This window comes from Microtus pennsylvanicus, chromosome 17 (assembly GCF_037038515.1).
Source record: "Microtus pennsylvanicus isolate mMicPen1 chromosome 17, mMicPen1.hap1, whole genome shotgun sequence".
Lineage (NCBI taxonomy): Eukaryota > Metazoa > Chordata > Mammalia > Rodentia > Cricetidae > Microtus > Microtus pennsylvanicus.
The window spans coordinates 42,049,537-42,062,265 of record NC_134595.1 but is presented as its reverse complement, the minus strand read 5'-3'; the positions used below and the strand labels follow the sequence as shown (position 1 = coordinate 42,062,265).

The 12,729-nt window shown below is 41.3% G+C and overlaps 1 protein-coding gene across 3 annotated transcripts in view; it reads left to right on the top strand.

Annotated features, from left to right (window-relative positions):
• Ap1s3 (adaptor related protein complex 1 subunit sigma 3) overlaps positions 1–12,448 on the top strand; it is a 58,946-nt gene extending 46,498 nt beyond the window's left edge. Inside the window, exons 4-6 of one of the 3 annotated variants that reach the window (XR_012908180.1) lie at positions 5,442–5,579; positions 6,661–6,855; positions 10,550–12,448. Coding sequence is in view for 2 of the 3 variants with exons in the window: in XM_075951724.1 (XP_075807839.1) it covers positions 5,442–5,579; positions 7,886–7,942 (195 nt within the window). In the remaining variant the exon portion in view is untranslated. Of the gene's footprint in view, positions 1–5,441; positions 5,580–6,660; positions 6,856–7,885; positions 8,012–10,549 lie in introns of those variants that run through there. The other 2 variants (XM_075951725.1, XM_075951724.1) reach the window with 2 other exon arrangements.
• Positions 12,449–12,729: the final 281 nt, after the last annotated feature.

The following is a 12,729-nucleotide window of genomic DNA, read 5'->3' as shown; positions in this document are numbered from 1 at the left end:
AGATCTCTGGCTACTCATTTGAGTGATGTGTCTCACAGTACTTTTCAATGCTGAGGAGATTACCAAGGATTGTGTAGTCAATCTTTCCATCTTCAGTAAGGAGCATTAACCCCAATTTATAGATGCTGAGAAGAAATGCTTTGGGGTCTCCCAGTAGATAAGGAATTTAGACGCCTGCCATATCTCCATTCTGAGGAGATTACCAAGGATTGTGTAGCAATCTTTCCATCTTCAGTAAGGAGCATTAACCCCAATTTACAGATGCTGAGAAGAAATGCTTTGGGGTCTCCCAGTAGATAAGGAATTTAGACGCCTGCCATATCTCCATTCTGCATTGCAGCATGAACGTGGGTTGATGCATTCCGAGTGTGTGGCTGCTGCTGACGCTTTTGAATTTGACCTAGGGAGTTTTTCTGTTTCAAGAGGAAGAGCATGCAGTGTCTTGATCCTAGTGCCTGCTCACACAGTAACCAGACCCAAGATTTCAGACCTACCACCTGTCTCTATTTCACTGATGAGGATACGACACTGGAAAGGGAGATAAAAATATTTGCTTTGTTAAATTCAAATACACTAAGTAGCAAAGACATATAAACGATTGGTCGCTATTTACGTATTGTTTTCCTGTAGCTTTGTGGTTCTTATTACCTGAAACATTTCCTTTGCGTAATTTGAAACTTCTTGTATTTACTTTAGAGTTCAAGGACAGCTGCTTCTTAGACTCCGCCCTAAGGGATTTGTTGTTGAAAGGGCAGAAATGTTCTCAGCCTAGTATACACTGGCTGTGAGAGACGAGCTGTAAGCCACACTATAGTAACACACAGATATCAGGAAGTGAAAGATAAAGTGAACGTCATTTTTCTGCCATTTGTAAGTTGTGTGTCAGAATCTACATACATGGGGGGAAATCAAAGGAATGTTTCATGTTTATTAGCATGGACTATGAAGGAAGATGCCACATACCACGCGGTGGTTGCTGTGTGTCAAAGGCATAGTTCTTCTATGCTGGGGTGGACCTTAGGTGGAATTTATAAGTATCCAAGAAAGAGCTTGGCTTTCACCCCAGTTCTGCAGATTGTCACCCCTTCTTCGGTTTCGATGGAGCTGGGCTGTCGAGTAGCACTTGGGAGTTGTATGAAGTACTTGCTCACTCCCAACAGTATCCATGATTGTGTGTCTCCGATTCTGCACACCTCCTTGCTTTAGTCCCTGAAACTAGGTGCAGTAAATTGATTGCCCCAGGCCTATTAAAGGAGCCACAGATCTGGGGATTTGTGACTGCTCAGAGTAGGCCCTGAGACACTCCTAGTGAATTCGTAGAATGATTGTTGGGTCTGCTGGACAGGCTTCTGTTGATATCTCTGTCCTAATGAGGCTCCTGTCTGTCTTGGATTTCTAGTCTGTACCAGCTTTGAATGCTGAGGTCTCTCTGCTGTCGCTGCTGGCTTCTACCTCTCCTGACCTCTGATAACTGATTCTTCCGGTCCTTTCATTCTTGTGTGTGGATCTCTAATTTACTGTAATTTCTTTCTGTTTAGTTTTATTGTTCAAAATTAGAAAATGCATTTTCATACTCTTCCATACATACAATCTTTTAAACTTAAGCAAATGGATTGCAGTATGATATTCTTATATAACTTTATTATTCTCCTTACAAGCTTGTTAGAGATTTTTTCCCCACATTTTCCATATAAAAGTATCCTATTCTTTCCAAATTGTACATAGAATTCCTATGCCATTGTAGAGATGTATATACATTGTTTTGTTTTGTATATCAAGACAGTGTTTCTCTATAGCTTTGGAGCCTGTCCTAGAACTAGCTCTTGTAGACCAGGTTATCCTCGAACTCAAAGATCCTCCTGCCTTTGCCTCCTGAGTGCTGGGATTAAAGATGTGCGCCACCACTGCCTGGCTGTACATACATTGTTTAAACAGTTCTCTTGATTGGACTTTGGGTTGTTCCCAATTATTTTTATAAATGATATATAATAAACATAATGATTGTTGCTTATATGTCTTATTGGACATTGATTTTAGTATCATGAGGCTAAACCCCTTATTGAACTGTTGAGTCCAGAAACTAAAAAAATACTTATTTGTTGTTTGGCATTATGTGCATGATGTGTATGTGGGCACTCATGCGTGTGTGTGTGTGTGTTGTGTGTGTGTGTGTGTGTACCATTGCATGCAAGCTACATTGCACATGTGGAAGTCAGAAGACAATTTTGTGGCATTCCCTTTATCTTTATATGTTCTCTGTGCATCAAACCCAGGTTGTCAGTATTGTAGGGTGTCCCAGAGAAGACTGCCAATAGAAAGTCTTTGTTAGCTGGCAGCACCAAGCCTTTCTCAGGGTGAGCACAAGAACCATGTCTAGGGTTGACATGCTTCAGTTAGCAAGAACAGTTGGCCAGAAGTGGAATTACAGAAGCTAAAAACCAAGGTTAGTCCATCAGGAGACTTTGCTAGAACTGTGTAGTGTGATGGCTTAGGTCTTTGTGCTGAGTTTTATGGCCTGAATGATGCCTTCATCATGGGGTCAGTTGTGCTAAGGCCTGGGGGCTATTGAGGTCCAGGGCCTGCTAAAATCAGGCTTCTCTCACAAGTGCTTTTACCAACTGATCCATCTTACCAGATGTGAGTGTGAGCATTTTTGCATTTAAAATTTGACCAGCCAACCAAAAATGGTACAAGCTTTATAAACTTATTGACAGAGAGGGTATGTACTTATTCATGCCATCACCAGCAATGGATATTTTCATTTAATTTCCTGGTGAGTATGGATTCAGTTTGGCTTTCTCTGACTCCTTGACATTATACTTATTCCTAGACGTCTCTAATGCTTCCTCTTCTTGCTTTGTCTCTGCATTGTTCATTATTTTGTTGTTGTTTGGTTGATTTGGTTTGTGGAGCTCTGACTGTCTTAGAACTCACTCTGTAGACCAGGCTGGCCTCAAACTCACAGAGATCCACTTACCTGTCTCCTAAGTGCTGGGATTAAAGGTGTGTGCCTCCATACCTGGCCTTTTCATTTGCTTTTACATTGTGCTTATCTTAGGTGGGAATTTTCAAGAATTATTTCTGCATTGAGAATTCTGTATGCTTTTGTCAGTAAGAGAATAAAAAGGGGGGGAGGATTTGGAAGAGCAGTTCAGTTCTTACTGGCATGTGCCTGGATTTGGAAGAGCAGTTCAGTTCTTACTGGCATGTGCCAGGGTAAGGGCGTGAAAGAACATAGTGAGCTGGTAGCTTGAGTGACAGCAGCAGGTGATAAAGATCACGTCTATCTTAAAACCTAGACCTCACAAAAAGAGGAATGAGAACAGCATGTTAGCAAAGTGTGAGACTGACTGTGGTCTTGAATGGGCAAAGAGATTACCTAAAAGATCATTGCTGTAAACCCAGAGGGGTTACAGGCCAGACAGAGCAGCTGCAAAGTGGAGGTATGGGAGATGTGTACTCTATTTATATGGTAGAATCAATAGGATTGGTAACCAAGGAAACACATCAGGACCAAGGGAAGAAAAACACATCAGGACCAAAGGAAGAAAAGATCAATTTCAGACATGGTGATGTGGAACTAAGAATGCCCAAGTAGACAGATATGTGTAGTCAGTGGTGTGAAAATACTGGGCAAATGGGAATTGGTCTTGTTTGCCGCACCATTTGCAGGCCAAAGCAGCTATGAAGTGGAGGAATGAGAAGTGTTCTATTTGAATGTAAGAACCAATAGGATTGGTGACCACAAGAGGACAGACCCAGTAGATGGAGATGAACGAGAGAAGGGAGCTGTCACTGAGAGCCAGTGAGTTTGTCTAGAAGACGATGTCTATTGCAACGCGAAGGCGCTGTGCTGAAGAATGCCGTCATTTAAGAAGAAAAGCCACATGTGGTAGACACACTGCCGTTCTGCAAACCGATATGCCCCAAACACTCCATAAATAGTATTTTCTGAACTTATATATATATTCATTTATTTTGGTGGAGGATTACATGTTTGCTAGTGCATGTGTGTAGAGTCGGGAGTCCAGCTTGTGGGAATAGGTGCTCTCCTTCCACCATGTGGGTCTTGGTGATCAAACTCAAGGTCCAGGACTTGGAAGCAAGTACTTTGATCCTTGAGCTTTGTTCCAGATCAATAAGTACTTACCAACCAAATAGAAGTTAGTGGGGAGGAGTAACGCGGAATCATCCAGAAAGCCCGAGAACCATCATCGGAGTCAGAGGAGACCCACAGCCATTGGATGGCTTTGCCAACATCAAGGGAGAAAAATGTCCAAAAAACAAATTGGTAGGCGTATCAGTTGCTACGGAGGGGCGTTTGAGGGAGAATTGAGGAGCTTTTAGCTAGATGGCTTAAAGAAAGCAATTTTGTTTGGGCAGATAAGGTCTGAATGCAGAAGGAGTCAGTTTGCAGTGCGCTGGGGGGTAAGCAGTGAGGAAGCCGACAGAAACAGGATCCCCTGGTTGAAGTGTTTAGATTATGGGGATAGCTTCGCCGTTTGCTTCACTTCCACAGTGACACCTGCCAGTCCCTCTCGATCTTTGACCCTGGTTAATGTGCTGTTCCACTAACTAGAGGCCTTCAGTATCGTGGGAAAATGCTGGCCGCACAGGTGTTTGAACCCGATCCAGACCTACTGACCCGGAAAATGCAGGGGCCTGGCCTGCAGGAAGAGTTTTCATCAGAAGGTTTAACAGGGGAATTTGGAAATTTGCAGTTCACTGGCCTAACAGTCAAGATCTTTAAACCTGAGTGCCTGAGAACTGAGGCTCTGTCCTTCTACTTAGAAAGCAGCAGGCACCCAGCTTCTGCATGTGACTGTGGGCACAGGAGCCTAGGAAGCCTGACTCCCCCACGGAGTCTCAAAACATTCTATTAGTTACTTTCCGATGACTGTGATGAAATACTGTGACCAAAAGGAGCACATCAAGGGGAGTTTATTTGGCTCACAGACCCAGAGGAAGGATCCATAATGGCAGGGAGGTGTGCTAGCAGGTGGGGGGGGTCGCATCTCAATCTCACACAGGAAGCAGAGATAAAGAGAGTGGATATGGACGGGAAGAGGGATGACGGTATCAATCCTTGAAGCCTGCCCCCAAGACTGCCCCCCCCCCCCACACAAAGGATCCATAACCTCCCCAGGCAACACCAGCTGGTGACTAAGTGTTCAAATACTTGAGCCTATGGGGGCCATTTCCCTTTCACACCAGTACAAATCTCATTTTCTAAAGACATGCTCTGCTTTAATAGGATTTGGTTTTACGTTTTCTAAAGGTCTGGGATTCTCTTCTCCCGTCTTTCTATCCTTAAAATGCCATGTGGTGTTTTATGTTTGCCTACCACTTGAATGGCAATGCTGGGAGAGTTGGAGCCAGTGGCAGACGCTTTCCTGATTCCAAATTTATCAAAACGTTTATTTTTTTTTTCTCCTTACCAGGTCTGTGAGCTGGATATTATCTTTAATTTTGAAAAGGCGTATTTTATCCTTGATGAATTTATAATAGGTGGAGAAATTCAGGAAACATCCAAGAAAACGGCAGTCAAGGCCATTGAAGACTCTGATATGTTACAGGAGGTCAGTACAGTTTTTATTCCTGGGAAAGATGATGTTGATTCCAGCACTAATTATAATATAGCTACCCCTCTGATTACTACACCCGCATGTTGTGCTGGGCATAGCTTCTACTTTAAACAATTCTCACGTATTAGTTTGCTCAATTCTTTCAGCAATTCTAACCAGGTCTCAGTCTGTTTTCTTGTGAGTGAACAGAGACTCGGGAGGTGAAATGTCCTGCTCATTTTTGTAGTTAATAAATATGAAATAGAGCTTTGGACCCTTGCGGTTTAGTCCTGAGTCTTTGCTTGTCCTGTCTTGCTGAGCTTCAGGGTCTGAAAATATCTTACCCTCTTAGGGGTATCAAATGCTTAGAGCTATTCTTTGCAAACGTAATTTTATGAGATGTATAAAAAGGCTTTCATTAAAATATCTGCTCTGCCCTGGGAAGGAGACACAGCAGTACGGAGTTATTTTATTTGCCAGGAATATTAGAGCTATGTGATCGAAGATGGCATTTGTCATTTTAATTGAAATTCCCTGCCTCTTGGGAAGACCCTAGGTCTGTGTCTGTGTGCTCTTGTTTGTGTAAATGACTCAGGAGCACGTATGGCTGGATTGCTGAGGTATAAATGGGCCCTGAAACCTGTGCTTGGCGCTGCCCCTGACATTTTGCCTCATATAATATCCAGGGACTTTTCTTTTTAGAAGCATCCCAGATTTGAATCTGACCTGGTAGGGTAATATAACTTACATTAACCCCTTCCAGGTCACTGGAAGAGAACACTGTGTTTCTCTGACTTTTGTCTTCTAGAATGAGGCAGTTCTGAGCAGTCCTAAACCAAGCATATTTCTAGGTGCTTAGATTCTGTTCCGGCCTCCCAGAATACCAGTGGGTCTTCCTTCCTTTCCTCTCTTTTCCCCCTGTTGCCCCCACTCTCCACTGTGTGTGTGTTTGTTTTTTTGGACAGAGTCTTACAGTGGAACCCAGGCTGGCTTTAAATTCACTATTCTTCTGCCTCTACCTCCCAAGTGCTGGGATGACAGGCATGTACCACACCTGGCCTCAGTGGGTCTTTCCATCTTCCTGTTTTCATAACAGCAGGTCAAGAGTCAAGAGGATTTCAAGAATTGTAAAGTACCCTTTTAAAATTGGTACTAAGGCCATTCTTCCTGCTATTTGGAAATAAGAGACTGATTAAGTTAATAAGACATTAGGCATGATTTCCCAGCAACTGTCTTGGCAATACTTTGAGCTGATTACTTACTCCTGCCCATGGAGGGACTCCATCCTCAGGTGAGTGGACATGAAGAAAGGCAAGGGTGGGTCCCACAAGCAGCTCTGGGTGCCTGTTAGGTCAATGCATTCATTGCTAGAGGTATTATCCCCTTGAGGAAATGCATTAAACCTCATTGAGTCTTACTTGACTCCTTCAAAATGTCATAAAAGGGATTTTATGAGGCACTGAAGCAATCAGTACTTGTAAATAACTTGTAAAAGAACATTTATTAAAATATGCTGGGGTGGAGAAGCAGGGAGTAGGAAGTGAGGGTTATTCCTAAGACTCTACTCTTTGTCTTTAAGATAGAAGCTTCTTATAGGAGAGACAGACCTTTCACAGGGTCTTTGGTACTTTGGTAGCTAAAGTTTCCTGAATTGAGGCCAAGACACACCTGAGTTATTTCGAAGTCCCCCCGGCTGCAGGAAATAGGCTTTAAGAACTTTCAGTGGATCTTTGTTCCTAGTTCCACTTAAATCTTGGAAGCAGGCATTTCAAGAAGTGAGCCCTTTCACAGGAAAGCACTAATTGGTTGACCGTGTCCCTGATGGCTGAGAAGACAGTGTGAACTGGTAGAGTTAGATGCCCCATCTTAAGCCCTGTACCTCAGCGACCAGGCAAGATTGTGGCTGCCCTTAAATGGCTCTTGTTGAATGAACAGAGCCTGCCAAATGCCACAATGTTGTTAGTGTCCTTTTGGGCTCCAGTACCCCTTCCAGTAACATCTGTGAACATTTTGGGAGAGCTTGTGGAAGAGTCAACTTTGCATGTCTGGTCTGCTTCATAAAGTACAGAATATGTAGGAGAAAATGTTCAAATTGCATAAAGGGGAAGAATACCCCTTTACTTCCTGACCTGCCACGATCCCCACATTGGACACCATTTGTCATATCCCATTCCTGGGTGACAATTACTGGGTCCTGCCTGGCTTCTTTGTCCCTGTTTGGAGGGAAGTGTGAGGATTAAGAAAAATAGACAAGAGACAACTGATAGAGTTGGGAGGGCATCTAGTAAACACTGAGTTTTGCCTCATATTTTTTCTCATAGGCTTTCTATGCCCCAGTCCAAAGAGGAAGGGGAAGGCAAGAGACTTCTTTACCATGATACAAGGAACTAACAAAGTAATTACCTTCTTAGTATCCAAAACAACATCAAGTAACCACACTCTAGGTCAAAACAGCCTGTCAGTAGCCACACCTTAGGTCAAATCTCCCGCCATATAACCTTGAAGGAGCCAGAACAGGTCTGGCTCTCTGACCTTTAGTCAAGGTGGAACGAATCCTCTTCCGTGGCTTCCCACACTTAGAGTTCAGCTCTAAGTACGCATTTGTAGTTACTAGGGTCCAAGAAAGGCCTTTATGATGTTGTCTTCTTTTAGAACAACTGAAAACCATGAAATAGCTCTTAGGACTTTCCCCTCAATTACACCTAATGAAAGTTTCTTGGGCTAGGGGATAGAAACAAAAGTTAATTTCACATATTTAACAATACCCATAGTCTTAAAGCTCCAAGTACTCATCTTAATCTGAGCATATCCAGGTTAGATGTTGATAATTCTGAAAGTCTAATTGTCTGGGGATGACTGATATGGGAGGGAGTAACAGCAATGTGGGTGATGTCATAAAGTTAGAAGCATAGAGATTGTAGAGTAGAGGTTGTACTAGATGAAGAGAATGATCTTCACAGACCATAGCCTGTTAGGAAGGGATGGTCAAATGGAGTCAAGCTGTAGGCCATCTCATTCATGAGGATGTATGAACAACTGCTTGGTACACCCCGACACTTTTCAATATTCAGAGCATAAACCAAAACCACAGTGCAGTAGAAAGGGGATGCATATTAGGTACAGAATGCATCTTATCAAGGTATGAAAGTCTCCAGTTGGGTCCAAAGATATGACCCTAGCTTGACTCTAGTGAAGGCAAGGGAAGACAAAGATTTGAGACTGTGACTGTTTTAAGTCAGTTCCAACCCTTTTTAAGTGCAGGTTCAAGAAAGCAACAAATTCTTAAAACATTTCTTTATGTCCTTGGAGTGATAGCAGGAATCACCTCATGCTAATATAGGGTGGATAACCAGAGCCCAGTAAACCTTGCAGCAGTGAGGTATTCACTTTATGTCCTTGACCATCTCATGCTTCTTCAAGGCTGCAGAAAGTGTTGGGCAGGGTGTCCATACTGTCCATTCAAATTTGCAACAGTAAGACATTTTAACTGCAAAGACAATATAGCCGTAGCAATATAAGAGTATCAAACAAAGGGAATATGTTATTCTAGATTTTATTTTATCATCTTTTTAATATTGATAATGTGCTGTCATCTCTTACTCTAAATTTTAGACTTAATTTGCTTTGGATCTTTTTAAATGGGGATAAACTCTACAAAATTCACATAGGTTAGGGGTCATTGTTAATACCCAAGTCAAGTTAAAAGGTAATGATGGAATATTTAAGAGGAGATTCAGGCCAGATGTCCTTGGTTATGAGCCTCTTTGGACCAGTGCTCAGTTAGGAGGCTGACAAGCTTTAGAGAAAGTGTGGGTGACTAATCATAAATCATTTCAGCAGTGGTACACTGAGATTCTAAAGAGACAGGGAACACAGGTAGAAACCCTGATTTCTGATACGGGTATCCTCTAGATGAGTGGTGCTCAACCTTCCTGATGCTGCAATCCTTCAGTACAGTTCCTCATATTGTGATGACCCCCCCAACCATAAAATTATTCTGTGGCTACTTCATAAGTGCAATTTTTCTACTGCTGTGAATTATAATGTGAATACCTGATTTGCTGGGTATCTACTATGCAACCTCCAGGTTGAGCGGCTCTGGACAATCTTGTTGGCCACATCCTTGATCTCTTTGGCCCCAGCTGCCAATCTTTCCTGAGGTGTTGAGTGATCACACATATGTTGGGGTGCATAATTAAATGTCAGTTGCTAAGCAAATTGGGAGTGAGTCACAGTGGCTTAAAGTTTTGCCTAAGGATAACTTGCTACCCCCCCCCCCCCCCGCACCCTCCATAAGCTCTCTTACTGATGTAACCTGGGTCATTGTTTTTCATAAATGTGTATCTGTTCAGTAGGAGGGAGTTTGCAATACCAGTGTGGAATTCTACCTGTCTTATCAAACACTTAAAAGAAAAGATGAAGACAGGAAAGTAAAACTTTGGGGCTTAGCAGCAAACTTGATAACTAAAAGAGGATCTGGATATTTTGGAGAAGTGCTCTTCCAAAGGCATGGTGGAAAGCTTTCCCAGCCATAGGATACTTATCCCTTCTGACTGGGCTGTAGGTATAAAGAAGAGGTTCTGCAACAGCATAGAAAACAATGCACGTGTTACATGTACTTGGGGTTTCTCAAACACATGTGCCCACGTGTGGTCCTCACGGCCATTTAGACAGGAGCTTTAAATGAACAGCGGTGTCTCCGTCGTTGTTCCAGCATCTCTCTTCCCAAACATCCACTTCCTGATCAAGCTTACCCTTTTCTCAGTTGAAAGTGATGTATGTACAGTCATGTGTCCATGGTAGATAAATGATATTCAAACTTGTAGCCACTTAAAGTAGAATGCAAAGAGTTATGTCTATATGCGCTTTTGAATTTTTTCAACATCGTAAAAGAAAAAAAAACCAACAGAATGAAAAACAAATCATAGTCTGTTAATGCATACGGTTTAAAGGGACAATGGCTCTAAGTCACTGTTCTCTTTCAGACAATGGAAGAATACATGAACAAGCCCACGTTTTAACGGTGCCATCTACTTGAAGATTCTGAGTGCTTCGTGTTGGGAATCAACCCATGAGCGACTCTTTGCATCCGGTCTCCACACAACTTCTGGCTCCATGCCAAAAGTAACTTAAAGGGATTGTTGTTAGCATAATGTATTTATAGTTGCTACGTGTCTGTGTATCAGTACTCGTTGTGGTTCTAGTTGTTTCAAGTAATTGTGCAGATTGAATAGTTGTTTGCCATGTTTGTGGCATTTTTTTAACGTAATTTCAAATATTAGTTGCAATATGATAATTTTTGTTGCCATTTGATAGGTCTACCTGTAGACTGACAACTACTTTGTGATAACTCACAATTCTGAATGTAAAGTATATTTTATATAACAAATGCCTTTCCTAAATGTTTTTAAAAGGTACATGAATTCAAATTTATGTTACTAGTTCAGATTTCATATATGATACAGACATTTTTAAATGTTCAATACTACTATAATTTCAGGTCAGAGACAATTTATATGACTTTAATGTTTTGAATTCAAGTTATTTTCTTCAGAATTTGGGATAGAACTTTATAAATGATTTTGATGTTTTAGAAGGTGCTAGATTGAGATTTTTTTTAAAACTTTACTTTCAATTGAATATAAGGGACATTTCAATAAGGTTATGTTTTCTACAAGCTACCTATTTATTATGGTTTCAGGAGATCTGGAGATAAAATATTACAGCATCTCCTATTATTACCAAAGTACTAACAAAGGAATAGCTAGATCAATAATTGTAATCTCCACTACTATTTTACATCTCATGTTCCATTTAATCCTTGTCATCGAGAGGCTTCTTCAAATAATTTTAATGTAAGCTGAATGCATTAGGTTTCCTTAGGGCATGTATTTTCATTGTGTCCTTTATGGGAGGGGACTCTATTCCTTTTTCCTCTCCTCTTCCCCAGGAAAATATTTTCTGCTGACCACTATTATTGTGACCATGTCACCTTCATGCTTCCAAAACAAACGTTCTGCATAGTCAGGTACTGAGTGTGCTCAGACATGAAGTAGGGAGTTGCTGTGTGGCATTTGTTCTCGGCTCCCGTGTCTGGAGTTTCGGGTATGTATTTTCATTGTGAGTGTCAAGGTCTGATATCATCCATATCAGAGTGCTTAGGACGCTTACGATTTTCCTAAGACAATAGTGAGCTTGAGTTTGGGTTCTGTGGGAGATCTCGAAAGGGAACATGACGGTTTGTTGCCTTTGGTTCATCTCATCAGTCATATTTAAGGCATGATGGCAAAACCAGAATGGAAGAACAGTCAAACGGACCCATTCCTCAATATAACCATTTATATAAAGGCAATAATTCAGTTTGCATATGAGGTAATAAATGGACTTTTAATAGCTGACATAGCTTCAGATTAATAATATGACTATGGTGGCCGGTTGATGTTTGTCCCTTTTGAACAACTTTGTTTAGACAGACTTCAGGTTTGTGCACTAACTTAAAAAAATGGTTAAGAATCTTTGTCAAACATTTTGTAAAACTGAACTTTCTGTAATTTCAGAGGTTTTCTGGTTCCTTCTCAGTGTTTTTGAATGAAGGTATCATAAAATGTACTGCTTATATTCTGGACAGAAACACTTTTGACACTGTCCAACTTGTACAAGGATTATTCCTGTCGATGTACACATAGAAAGTGATTATATTTATATGACATACTGGGGCAAATTCAAAAGATTTGAGGAATGGCTTACATGAACTTTAGTGAAAATCATTATGCATATTTTCTTTATTATTACAAAAGTCTAAGAAAAGTACCAAGTGAAAAGAAAAATAATACTGAATTTGTATAAAACTTTCAAATAAAATGTTAAAAGATGTTGATAATGAACTTGAGTATGATTTCATGACTATACATGTAATATATATATGTGTGTGTGTGTTAACTAATCTTTTAGTTCTTATCATTCTAATTTTAGTTTCTGGTAAAATCCCTTTAGAATCTCTTGCTAAGTGGTGCAGTGGTGGTGCGCGCCTTTAATCCCAGCACTCGGGAGGCAGAGGCAGGTAGATCTCTGAGTTCAAGGCCAGCCTGGTCTATACAGCGAGTTTCAGAACAGCCAGGGCTACACAGAGAAACCCTGTCTCAAAAAACAAAACAACCCTCCCCCT